The following is a 17,469-nucleotide window of genomic DNA, read 5'->3' as shown; positions in this document are numbered from 1 at the left end:
AACATCTCTTTTGTGTGCTACTTTATATTCCAACGATTTACCTTAGTGCTGATTTCTGTGACTGCTTTCTCCACTGGAAATGCACACAAATGAGTTGCAGATTTAATGAAAGCTTAAATATAGTTTACAAAGGTGCCAACAGTCTGCAGTAAGAAAGAAAAAAATGTCACATTGCTGGTCTCTTTTTCTAGCCTGGCACCACAATGAGTGTATCATACATAAAAACATCATTGGAGGAGTTCCCATCACTACAAGAATTCCCTTTGTGTAATATAAAATGTATGATTAGTAGTGTGTGAATGGAGACAGAAGTGGCTGTTTGTAAAAGTGTTTCGTAAGTACACTGATGGTGGGATGTATTGCAAAACACTTGTGGGCTATTAAAAAGTATAGTAAATATCTGCATATCTTACTAACCTTTTAGACTTGGAAGTACCTCTGTTATGTACAGTATTACAGAACTGTTTTAATTGTTTAATGTTATGAAGTTATTCTGGCATTATGTGGGTTCCTCTTTATATTCTATGCTTCTGCTGAATATTTTTCACTGTTACCACTGTTCATTTTGTGCTGGTCTCATCTGCTGAGCCTTTTATTTATCTCATTAAAAATGTATTTTTCTTTCTTTTTTAACCTCTATTTTAGGCACTACCACATAGAACACCAAGTCTTTCAAGTATAAATTCACAGGAATCCACAGAAATCTGTAGACTTACTGACAAGGTGCAAGCTGAATACAGAAATGCGTACAGAGAATATATTGCCCAAATGTCCCAACTGGAAGGAGGAATTGGTTCCAATACTATAAGTGAGAGATCTTCATCACATAACTCCATGAATGTCTTCATGGGTCAAAGTACATCAGTAGGATCACTTCACAGTACATTAGAGCAAGAAAAAGAAAGGGGAAGAGATGCTGAACAAAAGCATGATGATGGTAGAAAATCATTCCTGAAACGAGGGGGTGATGTAGTTGATTATAGCTCTTCAGCTGTGTCTACTAGTGATGCATCTCCTCTGGATCCCATAACTGAAGAAGAAGAAAAATCAGATCATAGTGGAACTAAACTTCTTTCTGGAAAAAAGTCTTCTGAGAGAACAAGTGTCTTCCAGGGAACTGATATGAAACTGAAAGGGGATAGTGTACGTTATCAGAAGCTCCCCAGTGATGAAGATGAGTCTGGTACAGAAGAGTCTGACAACACACCACTTCTCAAAGATGGCAAAGACAAGAAATCTGATGGAAAATTTGACAAGCAGTCCAAGTCTCCTGAACATGCATCTGAACCAGTGAGGTCTTCTGCAAAAGCAAAAGAATACTTAACAGATGCTATCCTGGATAAAAAAGATTCTTCTGATTCTGGAGTAAGATCTAGTGAGAGTTCTCCAAATCACTCTCTCCATGATGAAGTAGTAGATGATTCTCAGCTTGAGAAGGCCAACCTTATTCAGCTTGAAGATGATGCTTTATCTAGAAAGAGAGGTATACCTCACAGCTTAAGTGGTCTTCAGGATCCAAGTGTGGTCCGTATGTCCATCTGCTCTGAAGGTAAAAAGAGTCCATCAGAGAGCAGCTTGATAGCAAGCAGCCCTGAGGAAAACTGGCCAGCCTGTCAGAAAGTCTACAATCTGAACAGAACACCTAGCACAGTGACTCTGAACAACAACAGCACTCCATCCAATAGAGCCAACCAAGATCTGGCAGAAAATGTAGGAGTTAAAAGTCAGATTGAAAACACTACATCTCAAGTAATCATTCATTCAGCTTCAACTGGGGTACAAAATGAAAATCTGAGAGGACTTAATGTTAAACAGGGGCAGCATTCAACTTGCACTAGAGTTTCAATTGATGCTTCAGAGCTTCATGGTGTTACTTCTGCTGACAGTGCAGGATTTGTGGAGGAGAGAGAAAGCATCCTTTAAAGCAGTAGCATCCATTTCAAAAGCATAAGGTGATATACTGAATCTGTTTCACTAGTTTAAATGTTATGTGTTGTAAAGTGCTGTAAAATGTGTGTAGAAACAATGGTAATGTACATATGATAGGTGCTGTAAACTGTTAAATGAAGAAGTAAGACTAAGCTGTGCATTGGTTGAAATCTGACAATAAGAAAATCATGTTCAGACCAATATGTGTAACTTTATATTTCATTATAACTGTCAGGTCATTATAAAGAGGATAAGCAGAATGACATTCTTCTCTGCTTTCTACATTCATTGTGTTAACTCCATATGCTAAATACTTGTAAATGTTAATTGTTTCAGCTAGTTTCATATGCAAGTAAGATGTTAAAAGCTTTTTAAAAGCTTTATTTGTTATTGTAATCATAGTAGCCTATCTGAGCAGTCACAGCAGAATGTTTACAGGCTTGTTTTAATGTATACGTTGATGAACAACATCCTAGAAGAGTAAGATCCAGTTAAATGTTTAGGAACGTTTTTACATCTCCATAATCAGTTTAAAACACACAGGTGCAGCAAAACTTCTGTACTCTATTTAATTCAGTGATAGATCTGGGAAACACAAAGCACTGTAGGTATTACTGTGGAGCAGTTTCCTGTGTTGCACTCACCATTTCATCAAACTTAGACTAACTCATTGTCACCTTAGAAAGTTGATAGCATTAATTGATTTATGCATTCAGGGATTCTAAGTTTGTCCTGCCTTTCAGCTAATATCATGCAGGCTGCCATTCTGGTAACTTAATTTTCACTACATTGTATTTTCTTGTATATCTGATTTTGGTGTAGTCAAAGTAAGAATGGGGTTTGTATCTTACCATCTTGCTGGTGTCTGTCTCAAGTTTAACATTATGACTGAAGAAGAATTAAGAATGGCGAGATCTGGCTCTAAATTTAAATGTTCCACAGAAGGCAAATTAAGATTTGACTTGGGTCTTGTGTGTTTGGGTCTGTGGCCTTTACAAAGCATAAGAGGCACCTTTGTTAATCTGTAATTCTTTGGGTTGTATAGTATAATTTATAATGATAATTTCACTCTGCATTCCTCCCTTTGGTTCCAGTGCAGTCTACATATTTTTTATTCATTTCTATGACTTCACTTTTTTAAAATAAGTTATCAGTTGCTCTAATTAAAGCTTCTCTCATAAATTTTTTGTAGTATTGAACACTAATTTGATAGCCACATTTCCAAGGAATTTTCTTTGCTTTTGTCATGGTGTTGCTACATCTTGGTGGTCAGTCTTTTTGAAGTTTCCTGTAAGTGTTTTGCCTAAACAAAATCAACACAACAATAATGTATATTCTTTTAACAACTTAGATAACTCCCGTGCTCACTGAGTTTGATACTTTTTTCTTTTGTTAACTAAATCTAAACACACAGGTTTCTTTTCATTCATTATGTTTTACCAGTTTATATCGGGTAAAAGATGCCAAAGGTCTCACATCTGCTGACTTGAGAAACAAGTGCAACAGGTGTTCAAGGTGGTGATGTCTAAATTGTTTTCTTCCTTGGTTAAAGGATAGTTTAGTTTTAAAAGAAACTGAAACTAAAATATTGAGATTTGTTTTAGTAGTGCACATAAAAGCTGTTTTGTATAACTGTCCTTTTCTGTTATATACATCCTAAGTTGCTTTAGATAGTTCTTTAGCATTACAGTGAAGTAGATAGGATGACTTCATAGATTAGTACTAGGCTAACTGCACCTCTGGACCATTTTAAGCCTAACCAGTTACGCCATCTGAGAATTAAACCATAGCACCTTGTGTCCAGAAGGTAAATACCTTAACCATTATGCCAACCTCCCACCTCTGTGAATTTTCTTGATATTTGAGAGTTGCCCGAGTGCCTCAGTGGTGCTGTAATAATTCTTCAATTAGGATTTACAAGCAAGGGTTCTCATTTGGACTGTCCAGTGTGAACATTAGGAACAATGTATTTCTAATTACAAATGGAGAAGTTGAGCCTGCATAATGATGGTATCCTAATTGCCGCTACATTTTTTTTTCATTGGATTCATGCTAGGTTGTAAGTCATCTCATCAACACGAGATGTGGTGAGATTCTTCAACTACAAAATTAGAAAAATAATTTGTATTTTAATGTTACTTGGCCCCTGCCAAACTTCCCTCGCACACACAGACATATAGACTATATCTCATAGGTGTTACAAATGTGAGGGAACAGTGCCTGATGATGATTGTCATCCATGGTATGCCATTCTTCTCCACTGGAACACACTTTGCTAGGGCAGTTCTTGCTTTGAAAAAAAAAAAAAAGTATGTGGAAGAATTTTGCAACACTGAAGTACTCGGCAAAAATGGTAGGGTCATTATTTGTTCAAAAACTTTCCTGTCGAGGACCAGAGTAAAAATATAGCTCATTTTCGTTTAATTTGGTGTTTGTAGTCACTTTAGAGTTTTCAGTTTCTTTGTTGTTGCTGATGATTAATTGTTGGAGTGCACAAGGAAATCCTTGTCATAATCACTTGACAGCCCATTTCTGAACCTTTGACTATTCCACCACTGCACCATTCTTTATTTGATGTTATTTAGTACCTCTTGTACATGTCTACTGGTTATCAGCTTTGTTAACTTTCATTCAGTGATGAATCACAGTAAACTTCTGGTATTTTAACTGTATCTTACTAACATGAGCACCTGGATGCACAACCTGTTTGGTTGTGTATTCATCTTTGATTTCTTAATTCTGCCCATTATTTTTGATGACTCTGAGGCTATACTGCACTCTCCATCTTAGTGTGAATGGGAAGATTTCAGCAAAATGGCCCATTCATTGTTAATTTTTTCCCTGTAAAAAATGTCTGGAAACTGACATTCACTGAATTGATCATTTGCCAAACTAAGATTGTTTCCATTGTTCAGATTAAAAAGGTCATATGTACAGTGCTCATCTTTCAGAATTTTTAATATTCCTTTTTAATTGATGGGTAGTGGATGGGGAAGATATTTTGTACCACCTCTTTAGCACTACTCCCCTGTACCAATCTCAGTAACTAATAGATTTTTCTGCATTTGTTCTGCATGATTAAGGTAATTTTGATAAAACTTGGAGCCTAAGAATGTTTCCTGTTATTTCATTTCTGTAATGACATTGAAAGCAAGTAATATATTTTCAGATAAAACTAAAATATGCCAGATGAAATGAGTATGACACATTTATTAGTCCAATTTTGTGTGTTATTTTCTGCTTATTAATAATGCACAAACTGAACAAGGCAAGTGGCCCTATCTGCTGTCAGTTGTTGCTTTGTAACTTTCAGTTTGCCTGCAGTGGAGGAGTGGCTCCAGCCATCCATTTTCTTTCCTTGCTTCCGTCCACTTCAGGGTCTTGGAGGCTGGAGCCTGTCCCAGCAAGATGTGGGAACAAGGCAGAGACAAGGCTTGGATGGCTTGCCAGTGTAATCAAATCACACAGCACAGGCACACCCCTAAGACATTTTAGTATTGCTAGTCACTACCCTTAGCTGAGCAACTGTATTTCCCACCTTCATCCCAAAAAGGGAAAATGATGGTCTTCTGAATTGCTACAGAGGGGTGTATGTGTGCTGTCATGCATGTGCTTGTGTGTAAAGTCCAGAATTGCTTTCTCCTTTACACTTGATGTTTACTGGGATAAAATCATGCTTCAAAAAAGACGACAAGCTAACCTTAGAAACAAACACCAAACTGAAGAAATCCAAAGCTCTCGTTCTTAGTATTTCAAAACTTTAATCCAACACACAACTCTTTAAAATGTTAAAAACATTAAGATCACCAGTAAATTGATAAGTGCTTTCGTTTTGTACTATGCCAAATATGATAAAGTTTTGAAATACCCGGAACAAGAGCCTTGGTTGTCTTCAGTTTGGTGTTCATTTCTAAAACTGTGCTTCCCTTTCCCACAACTTCAAACAGGATAAAATTGAATGGAAGATGTAAAGGTTTAATATGCAAAGAACCAGGCCTTCCAGACATTAAAACATGTTCCTTAATATAACTCACTGTTTTTTTTTTCTTTCTTGTAGTTTGAATTTTGTGTAAATGTGTTCTTATTTCTTTTTTGCCACTTGCCTTGCCTGACCACCTTCTGTCTCCAGCAACTGATCGGTGCTTGTATCCTCTGTTTGCTTAGCTGTAGTACTCCAAATTACCTCAGAAAGGGGATGTGTTCTCTCTCTCTCTTCAGAATCACTTTCTCAAAAGCTCTGTATTTTGTGGCATGTAGGAAGGGGCAAGAGCCAGCCCTGATAAGCCATCATCCTGGCTGGCTTTGGATCTGAGATTTTTTTCCTCTGCTTGTTCCCTTCCCCTGACAACTGGTAAGTTTTCTTCAAAACCAGATCCTACAGTACTGGGCTATGTTTGCATATTTTCACACACACTCTTGCTGTAATGAGCACTTAGTAGTCTTTTCCAGCTGGTTGAAATTAGCCTGCTTGAGGCATCACTCAAACAGCAGGACCTAGCCTGACCTGCCTTCTGCATTATGAGTGAGTGGATGTTTGGCCCACTCGGTCCTACACTTGTCAGTGGGTTGCTTCTAGCACCAAAACTCACTGAGTGGCCTTGGGTCATTGGTACTCTGAGAACAGTACTGTGACTTTGTGTGGTTTGAAAGTTTTGTTTTGCTCATGAGATTACTGTTACAGTATGGACCTAAAATCCCACTATGAGTATGTAATATAGCAAGCTGTTAGCAGTTTATGACAATATTTATGTGTTCTTTGCTGCCTATTTGGTAACTCCCCCTTCAGACATTCACCTCATTTACTGAGGAAGCATTCAGTGTTCAACCGAAGAAATATTTGCAATGCTACTGTCATTCACACATGCAGTAACAGTTAGGCAAATGATTTTGTAACATGTATTCCTCTTACTTCAGCAGCAGAATCCTTGTGAAGTAGGATAAAAAGGCGTTACTCTTAGCAGTATAAGATAAAGTGGAAATCATGCAGGTTTCTTGGCAATTTGGGCAGGAGTGACTTGGATATGTAATTCTGTATTGAAGTACTGTGCCCAATTTGGTAAATTGGTTTTGTTTGATAGTGGTACCTCTGTGTCTTTGTATGGACTTGTAATTTTAGAAATTTGCTTTTCTGACACCGGCAAGCAGCAGATGCTGTTCTAGGATGCCCATAAATAAATTAATAAAACAGATGAATTAAGTTTTAAACAGCAGTTACTGATTGTAATGTACCACAGAAACATGGTTGACGTTTTAAAATCCCAGTTTTGTTGTATATAAAAATTTCCTCTAAAAACAGTTTCATTTAATTTTTCACTTCAGTCAGTAATCACAATTGGTCAGATTTTACTTTTGGCATTCTTTACTGGTTCAGTTATACATTTTAAAAGATGTCTGAACAGAGACAAGTAGAGTTTGATTTATTTGTCCTCATAAATTGAATGCAGTAACTTGAGCTAGTCCAGTAGCAGCTTGTTAATGTCTTACTATGACTTAATTTAGGGTGTACAATAGATTTAAACCATTGGAGATGTTATTGGATAGAAGGCTTAGACATGCTTTTGACTGCACCCCTTTCCCTTTGGAAAAGTAGACAGTTATATTGCATGACAGACCTGTCCTAGGGCTAATATTTTAGATGTTTCAGACACTGAAGCACACTTGGAGATAATAGCTGCTGATATTCATACCATTGATATGGTTGCATGCCACACGTCCTCACTGATCAGAGATTTAAAGCCAGTGTAATTACCAGAATGATTCTTTCACTCTGTGTCCCGGTTCCGGTGTTCATCTGCCCCCAATTGCATCTTGGAGGTAAGCTGGGGGTAGCAGTGCAAATGGATTGTTCTTTCCAGTTGTATTTTTCCATCTTTGTGATTGGTAGACAGTGCCTAGCTTCACTGGGTTGATTAAGGAAGCAGGAATATTAAGAAAATAAATCCTAATGGACGGCGCACTGATGCAGCAGTAGTGTTGTCGCCTCACAGCAAGAGGTTCTCCGGTTCGATTCTCGGCTGGGGTGCCTTCTGTGTGGAGCCTGCATGTCCTTCCTGCATTCTTGTGGGTTTCCTCCGGGTGTTCCAGCTTCCTCCCACGTTACAAAGACATGCATCGGGAGCATTTCTCCCTGGGCCTCCGCTGAAAATTGTTTTCATTCCAAGTTGGACTTTCCCGGTTAACAAATGTTAAATAAATAATGAGAAAGTTACTTAATGAATTAAGAATATCAGACCAATGTATATTTGGCAGCACAAAAATTCTAACTTAGTGTTTAAAAGCTTTGCTCACACATTATTGCCATACACTACGTAGTAGAAGAGGATGCTTTGTTAAAAGCATTTCAGAGTGCCAAGGCAGTGGAAAGAAATCTGTTTAAAGCATGTATGCCGTCAGAACATTGTCTTGCACATTATTGTCTTTGCCCCTTGCAGGACTGTCTATTGTATGGGCTTTGATAATCTTGGCCTCCTGAAATTTTAAAACAATAGAAGTGTGCATTTTACACTGGCAAAGAGCTGTTAAGCCCAACTCCGTCTGTGTATCTCTTTTTTTTTTTTTTTTTTAATATAGTAAGCACCAGTCCTATTTAACTAGCAGCCTACATCCCAGTTTCTCTTGCTAAAATTATCTTGCATCACTTTGGTGCATTATTAGATCCCATTGTTTTTTCTTAATCCACCTTCTCTTCAGAACATTTCTGTTATCCCATGTATACCACCCTGCCTGGTCTGATATTAAGTAGAAGGTGCAGAAGTTATTGTTGTAGTTGATTCCTTGACAATATCAACATTTTTTTAATTAATTTCAGACTCCGATATTTCAACTGTTTGTGGTTTGTTGTGTATGTGTTAGGAATTGTTAATCTCATTGGTTAAAGCATGCAGTTTATATTAGCAGAATATGTCGTTCAGTTAGAATACAGTGCACAGAAGTATTCATAATATTTGGAGGAATTCTAGTTGTAATTATGTGAGGTTGTGATTATCGTATGAGGTGTAGTAACACATCAGCATGTTCGTCAGTGCGTAGGAATGCTTTTAGGGCAGTATGTTGTGAAATGGTGTATTGCTTGTTTTGGAAACTGTTGAAGTTAAACTTACTGATGCTCTTTCTACCAGCTACACCACGCCATTGCTCTGTATGCTACAGTACAACTACAGAAAAGAGGAGTTTAAGGAGTTTTTGTATGGGGCTGTGCCCCCATTAATCCTCAGCTTGGAGTCTCTGTCCTTAAACCCCTAATCTCTATGTATACACTGCCTCACAGGTCAAACCAACTTGGAGAACAGGGAAATACATTACTTCCATTTTGTCCAAGTAGATGCAGGAGGGAGCAGGGTGCACAGATTGACCTGCGAAAAAGATGCACCGCCATATTAAACTGTATGAAATGAGTCATGGTGTTCTACTGAGTGGCAACCCAAAACAGATCTGGTGCCATACGTTTAACTTCATTAATTTCAAATAGACCCACATGTCTGTGGTTGACCAAATAAGTAAGAACTGTATGAGTTCTGTGATATTCTTAATTGTTATTGGCCTTGATATTAATGTTTGAGATTGTGAATTTTATAGTGATTTTGTTGTCCTGTGATTTTGTTGTCCTGTGTGAAAAGTGTCTGTGGAAACTAGTGCAATAGTTTTGACATGTTAAATTTATTGAGAATTGGATCATTTTTGTATTATTCACAAGTAACTTTTCAGATCTGTACTTTAGAATTATAGCCTTTAGGTTTCTGTGCTGTATGACAGTGACTGGCATTTTAGCTTCATATCTTCGTGACTGTCATACTGGTACTGTTTAAATGACACATTCTTAACTAAACTGCTGAATGAGCTGGCACACTTTTGGAGCCTCCTGATCCTTACATTATGTATACTAACTTAGTTTCTGTCCATAACATAAATACTTGGTCGGTCATTGAGATCCAAGTGTGTAAGTCAGTTTGAGAGAACATCAATGATTTATCTGACATATTTGAGAAAGAGTAATAGCATTTAACCCCCACTATTTAGTTTTATAGTATGTAGTATTTACAGTAAAATTCACTGTTTGGCTTGGTGTATACATTAAGTGTTTGAGTTTTTTCTAAAGTAATTGGTTTTCCTGAGTGCTGAATGCTCACACGTTTGTACATTGTGACTTTCACACATTAGTGTTGCTGCAGTACACACACACAGGCAGGAGAAATTAAGAACTTCCCAAGATGATGTGTCCTGTAACCAGCTATATTCAGTAACATTTTTCTTCCAGACGTTTGCTTATGATAGCTTGCAGTTTGGTCACCATATTTTACAGATTTGATCAGAGTCTCCGGAAAAGACATGCAAGACACAGTGTTAAGGCTAGCATTACATTATATAGTATATGATACTACTGTCATTCCAAAGGCTGTTTCTCTATATGCAGGTGTTTTGGTATGCTAATTCTAACTGTTTTGAACATTGTAATTTGGTGGACTTCACTTAACTGTGCTGTTAACTGAACAACTGCATGACAGTAGCAGCTGTGTATTTGTGTCAACTTTGTAATATGCTGAAGTGTTGTACTTGTCCCAGTATTTATGAAAATAAATGTTTGCACTGTTACTTTGTAGTTCATTTATTTCGAGTCACATGTGGTTCTGTTGATTCTTATTTTTTAGGAAGTATAATTATATAATGCTATGGCCTACAAACAGCTGGGAATATTGACTGTGTCTCTTAATTATTTTTGATAACAGAAGTCATCTGAGCAATATGGCATGATGTGTGTGGACTTTTTCAATGTGAAAAGTGTGATGCTCCAACAAGTTTTCGCTTTCCTTTCAAATGCTTGTCTCTGCTGGTTTTAAGCTGGGAACTCCTAGCCAGTAATCTCATGCTGGGACCTCTGCTATATGTCAAGTTCAGTAGTTTTTTTTCTCAGTGCTCGTAAGTGGTAAATGTTTGTCATTATGATCACTGCTGCAGTAGGCTCAGCAGTATGGGTTGTATCATGCTAAGGATATAACAGCCAGCCAGCCTCCATAGCTTCAAGAGACCTTCCGCATGCCTAAACTATTACCATGAGTTGAGCTGAAAAAGTGGTTTGGGCGCTAAGCCCTGCAGAGCTATCCTGCCAACAAAGAGCACTCCTCTTGGTGGGTTTCAAGGACTGATGGTTGCCCAAAACTTTCCATTGTTGAGATCAGTTTTATCTTTTATCTATATTTTATACGAGAAACTGAACTTTCTGTGAAATTATAAATTTTAAAAGTATTTTTATCGACTGTGAGATGAATTTTAGTAACTTTTATACAGGAGTGTTACTGTTTTGCTTTCGTGGAAAAAAAGTTGTTAAAACTATTTGGTTTGTAAAAGGCAGATCATGTCTCCTGAACCTGATAGACTTCTTTGAAGAGGTCACCAAAGCTGTAGATGAGGGTAAGGTGGTTCCCCCACTCTGGAATTATAGATAAACTCACTAAACTAGGTATAAATCCGTATGTCACAAGCTGGGTTGCCAACTGGCTCACTGACAGAGCCCACACTGTGAAAGTAGCAGACTCTAAATCCAACTTCAGACCAGTGACAAGTGGAGTACCACAGGGTTCAGTCCTGGGTCCTCTCCTGTTTGGTATCTACTTCTCTGAAGTACAGGCTAACACAGAAGGTCTTTGGCTAACAAAGTTCACAGATGACTGCAAACTAGGAGCCATAATCAAAACTCCTAACGATGTGGACATCATACAAAAGGGTGTCACTGAGACAAAGCCATGGCCTCAAGCTCAATGCCAAAAAGTGCACTGTCATCCCTTTTGGTAATAACTCTGTACCCATGAACTACCACATAGGCTGTAGTCTACTTAACACCAAAAGTGTGATAAGAGACCTTGGGATACAGGTGGACAGTAGTCTCTCCTTTGATAATCACATTGCCACAATAGTCAGGAAATCGTTCTATGTGGCACACCTCATCACAAAAGGTTTCTCATCCTGGAAAAAAGAGGTCATTGTTCCCTTCTACTCATTACTCATTATACCCATTATAGAGTATAACACCCCTTTTGGTATGTACCTTACAAGACATCTACAATATCTGAAAAGGCTGCAGAAATACCTCACAAAGAGGATTACTGGCCTCAAACAGATGCCCTGCACAGATCATCTCAAAAATCTCCAGCTTTACTCTGTCGATATTGCCTACATAGAGGCTATCTCTGCCTAACATACAAAGCTATGTCAAACTCAGAGCTGTTGGACATGTTCCACTTAAAGAAATCCCAATCCCTCCGAGCTACACGCTCTAGGGATCTAAACCTTGTCACCACAATAAACAGAACATGCTGGAGGGATAGATTCCTGTCTCGGAGACTTCACGTACTCCGGAACAAACTACCTACCTATATCAAACAAAGCTCATTAGCACTCTTCAAGAAAAATCTTGATGATTAGATGGGAGATAGGAAATTCACTCTGGGGATCACTTCTGTGACTCTGCGTGACAGGGGCACAGGAAAATCATTTTCTTGGGTGGCAAAAGCCAGGGTACCGTTTGGCTAGACTTGTATAGGCCCTAGGGCCAATAGCCTAGTACCTACCTATGAACTTATTACATATACTGGGGTAAAAGTTGTAGTATTTTACTTTCGGAGGTTAGGGTAAGTATTTAAAATATTTGTTACTGCATTTTTGGTGGAAATTTTTACATTTTTACATTTACTACTTTCCTGTTTTATCAACTACTGCTGTCAAGTTTCTCCAGGAATCTGGCATCCTTTTCAGCTTTGCCATGGAGCAACCTGCCAATTCCTCAGCTCTTCCTTCTACCAGTCACAAAAAGAAGAAAATAAACAGCCTTTGCCACCACAGCAGGCTGCTAAAGTGCCTCAGCCACAGATGGATGACTTTTCTGTTGCCATTTATCTTTTTCCTTGGCTCCCTCTGGTGTAGTCCCCTGCAGCCACTATGGACCAGGGGTTAGACACATCCTCTACAGCTTTTGGAATGGCCTTGGCAAGCAAGGGAGAATCACTGTTGTCAGTCCTGGGAAAAGAAGCATGGAATTACTCTCTGCCTAGTCAGAATGAATTATCTGTCCCCAAGGAGGTTTTGCTTGGCAAAAGTGAGACTGCTTCTTTAGAAATTCCAGTAAAAAGAATAAAAAACTCAAACATACATCTTCACCTTTTTTCAGTTACTCTGGACAGGAGTGATTTATTGGTCTTAACTCAGACTTTTGACCCTTCCAGTTCAGTGGTTTCTGGCAAAAGAAAAAAGGATTCTTCATTTTCTGAAAAAAATCATTTTGAATTGCCAAATGATTGTGAAGTAGCAGCTTCTGTTTTTCTCCTAAGGTTTCTGATTCAAATTCTGAATAGATTATGGCTTCTGGCTGTCCCTTTGAAGGATACTCTTTTTCAGAAACTGTTTACAAAATGACCCAGTTGTTTCAGTGGGAACATAATGATAACTGACTGTCCATCTCTGAAAAAGTATTATGATTTACTGTAACTGGATTTTCCTGAACCTACTCTAATTCTTCTTGTTCTTTCAACATTTTTTAAACGATGAACTGAAGTAGTTAACTTCATTTGGGTATCAACCTGTGGGTTTCTGATCCGGACTGGATCTGAGACTGCAGTTTCACCAGCATCAGCTCCTCCCCTTAACCATAATACCACTGCACCTCCTTCCTTCCCTCAGATATTGTTTGCCACGGCTTCGCCTACAACGTGATCCCTTGAGCTCCAGGCTGGTAGGACAGTTTCTGGATATTTTTGGTGTGTGTGTAGAGTTTTTGGGTATACCCTTTGATCCCCCTTTTTCCTTACTTCCCCTTTGCGTTCTCCATTAGGTAAAATAAAAGTAGAGTTTCTTTTTGGTTAGTTTAGTTAGTGCAGGCCTTCTTCCCCTTTCTCGCTTCGTGTTTGAGTGTGTGTGTGTGTTGGGTGTCTGCCTTTGGTACCTTGTACCTTTTGGGCTTGATGATGTCTGATCAAAATAAGTTGATCTTTAGGAAATGCACAGAGTGTGGCCATAAGTTGTCACCGGTATATGGTCATACACTGTGTTTTATGTTTGGGGCAGCTCACTAGTCCACCGACTGCTCCATATGTGTGGGGTTTAACCCCATGGCCCTAAAAGACCGCAGGGCCAAGCTGGTTTTAAAGGGGCTTCTCCCTTCCGCAGAGGCAGCTGCTTCCTCATTTACTGTTTCTGCGGTCACGGCTGTGACCGTGTCTACCTCAGCTATTGTGTCCTCCCCTCCCTCCTAGGCCAGGACTCACCATCCTGACCACAGACCTGGGGAAAGGGAGTCTAGGAAAGACAGAGAGAGAGAGAAAGAAAAGGGAAGGAAGAGATCCCCGGAACACTCTGATCCGGCGGGTCCTCCTTCCAAGCTACCTGCTGTTACCAGGCCAACTTCCCCTTGGCTCCATTCTCCGAGGTTTTCCTCAGAGCCGGAGGAGGTTCGGCCTCTGTCTAGGGCCTCCATCCCCCATCTTCCCAGCCAGCATTGGTGGCCTCTTCAAGGTCTACTAGAAGCTTATCGGAAGCCGATATGGACAGAGTGATGCAAAGGTTTATTTGCACCCAGTTGCAGATGGGGGTCTTGCTGACACCCTCTCCCTCTGGAGGGAGTAGCTCACTACCGTTGTTTGCCCTGATTTCTCCTTCTCCGATCCATCCTCTGGTATCAGAGTCCCTGGATCCGAGAGGTTCTGGAGTCAGGGGGCCAGCGCCGATGGTACCGTCTACATCAACGCCAGCAGTTACCTTGAGGGTGTCCAGTCCGAAGGAGTCAGATCTGAACTCTTGGAGCCGTAGCCTGTGCGTCTGATCTGAGGGGTTGGGTTTTTCTCTGTCGGCTCCGAACTTGTCGGGTTATGGCCTACCCCTTGGGGTCTTGGCGCCTTTGGGCTCGGCTCTGATCCCGTGTCTGCTCTGGGGAGAGCGTCCTCTCTTTCAGTGAGGGCTTGCTCCCCCTCGGCATTCGACATGGTGGAGAGGCTTCTCAAATATGGATCAAGGCCCCTGACCATTTCCTTGGAGTCCACCCTGACCCCCTCTCTTCTGGGTGTGACTTCTGCCATTCTACCCATGAAGGGACAGCCCGTGCTCGACATGCCCCAGACTGTTCCCCTCGAGGAACCACAGGCTGTTTGTGAGTCCTCTCCGGAAAGCCCCATTGAAGAGGTTCCTCACAAACTCAAGTGCAAGAGGAGGCACCTGGACTCCCCCGAGTCCCTCACGGCAGATACCGACTTGGAGGAAGGGGAAGGCTCCCCTAGATCACACCCTCCAAGGATGTCTCCTTTGGAGACGTCATTGAGATCCTCTGCCAGCAGGGGGGGGTTGGTCCACCCCCAAGCCTTCCTCAGACGAGTCAGTGTTTATGGAGGCATTCAACACGTCCCCTACTTCTTGGGTGTCCTCCCTGTGGTCCCCCTGGTGGACCTCATTACCACCAAGGCATGAAAAGAGCCGTACACCATGGAGCCAGTTCCAAAATGTCCAGTTAAAATCTTGAGCCTCCCGGTAGATAGACCGAGCTGGAACAAGGGGTCCCCAGTGGATGCCATGGTGGTAGCTGCCACGAAGAAGGAACTGGCTCAGGAGAGTTCCGCGGTCCACCCCCGGACCGAGAGTCCAGGACAATGGACCATCTGGGAAAGCAGACTTATGCTTCAGCCACCTTTTGTATAAGGGCGCTGAACTATATGGCCCATGTTACCAGACTGCAGCGTGACCTGAATAAAGAGTACACTGCATCTTCCCCAGAGTCCATGTCACCAGAGGATAAAAGCATATTCTCTACGTGAATGGCCACTCTAAAAGCCTTTACCAACACGTCCATTTGACTCCTTTCTCATGCCACTGAAGGAGCAGCACGGGCGGCTGGGTCCGGCGTTACCAAGAGGCAACACGCCTGGCTCAGGCTATGTAATTTCACGGAACCCTTCAAGGCGTCTTTTGCGAATACTCCCTATGACGACTCTTCCTTGTTTGGGAAGACAGTCCATGACACATTAGTCCAGAGTGAGAAGGACGGGAAGACACTGTCTGCTGTCGGGATCCGCTTCTCTAACTCCCAAAGATCCTTCTCCAGGAATAGGTGGGGGCAAAAGAAGATATTGTTCCGGAAGTCTCAGTATTCCCAGGACTCCTTTTCCCCTAGAGGCAGAGGGAGACAAGTCAGACACCGGCCCAGAGGCGGGGGGTTCGAAGAACTTCGGGTCTCGAGAACCGTTCTCGGACAGACCTGCGCAGCAGCCCTGAGAGGTTGCCCAGCTGCTCTGCTCTGGAGGCAGTCGGGGGGGCGTTTTCTATGCACGACAGCATGGGAGTCAGTGTCAGCAGACCGTCGGGTGCTCCAATAATATCCAGAGGTTACACAATTCCCTTTGTGACACATCCCTCTCCCCCAAAGCACCTCCCAGACGTTCCACCCACAACAAGGGAGGCAGCAGCGATTGAAGTAGAAAAGCTGCTAAGCAAACGGCCCATCCCACCTGTCCCACCAGATCAGTCTGAATCAGGCATCTATTCCAGGTTTTTTTTGGTGCCAAAAAAGACGGGGGACTCCAGGCTGATTCTCTACCTTTCCACTCCTGTCAGTTGCCAAAGAAAAGTTCTGGATGGTCACTTTACAATCCATCCTGCCTTATCTGCAGGAAAATGACTGGATGTGCTCAGTAGACCTCCAGGATGCGTACTACCATATAAAGATGCACAGACACTCCAGGAGGTTTCTTTGCTTTTGGCTAGGGGCCAATCACTACCAGTTCCAGGCCCTACCCTTCGGTCTCACCACAGCCCCCAGGGTGTTCAGCAAGGTCATGGCAGCAGTAGCGGCTCACCTGAGGCTTCAGGGTATACAGGTCTATCCATACCTGGAGGATTGGCTCCTTGCTGCTCCCACCAGGCATCTACTCTGTCAAGCCAGGGATTATTTCTAAAAGTTGTCAGACTTGCTGGGCATCACTATAAATATAGACAAGTCCTCTCTAGAACCGGTTCAGGTCCTGGACTACATAGGGGCAAGAATAGACGCATTGCAATCCAAAGTCTTTCTGACTCCAGAGGGGGTTTGGAGCCGAAATCTTCATGTCCTCATGATTCTTCAGTATCCCTTTCCCCAGCCGCAGTGGTGTTAAGAGCCCTAGGATCCATGGCAGCCACTATCACTCTTCTTCCTTGTGCTTGACTTCACATGCAGGTTCTGCAGTGGATGTTGGCAGTCCAGTGGTCTTTATTGGATCGGCCATTGACACATCCGATTCGCATAAGTGAGGCGTGCAGGATGTCCCTCCTCTGGTGGCTTCAATCTCCGGAGATAGTAGAGGGATGGTCCTTTGTTGTAGTCCCTCCCCAAGCCACAGTAACCGTGGACGCCTCACAACTGGGGGGGGGGGGGCATTGCTCGGGCAGGACAGTCCAAGGCACATGTTCCCTAAAAGAGACCAATCTGCATATCAATGTTCTGGAGATGAGGGCAGTCTTATTAGCGTTACAGGCCCTTCATGCCTTTCTTCCTCTGGGAACTATTGCGATCCAGACAGACAACATGTCAGT

At 41.4% G+C, this 17,469-nt stretch overlaps 1 protein-coding gene across 3 annotated transcripts in view; it reads left to right on the top strand.

The window, feature by feature from the left end:
* The window catches only part of KIDINS220 (kinase D interacting substrate 220), a 2,951,961-nt gene extending 2,943,973 nt beyond the window's left edge, over positions 1 to 7,988 (top strand). For all 3 annotated transcript variants that reach the window (XM_044073258.1, XM_044073248.1, XM_044073241.1), the window contains one exon: positions 646 to 7,988. In XM_044073258.1, coding sequence (XP_043929193.1) covers positions 646 to 1,923 — 1,278 coding nt within the window. In that variant the 3' untranslated portion in view covers positions 1,924 to 7,988. The remainder of the gene's footprint in view (positions 1 to 645) is intronic.
* The last annotated feature ends 9,481 nt before the right edge of the window (positions 7,989 to 17,469 follow it).

The sequence above is a fragment of the Protopterus annectens genome, chromosome 1.part1 (assembly GCF_019279795.1).
Source record: "Protopterus annectens isolate FY-2018-M chromosome 1.part1, PAN1.0, whole genome shotgun sequence".
Taxonomy (NCBI): Eukaryota; Metazoa; Chordata; order Ceratodontiformes; family Protopteridae; genus Protopterus; species Protopterus annectens.
This window is presented reverse-complemented; position numbering and strand designations above follow the sequence as displayed.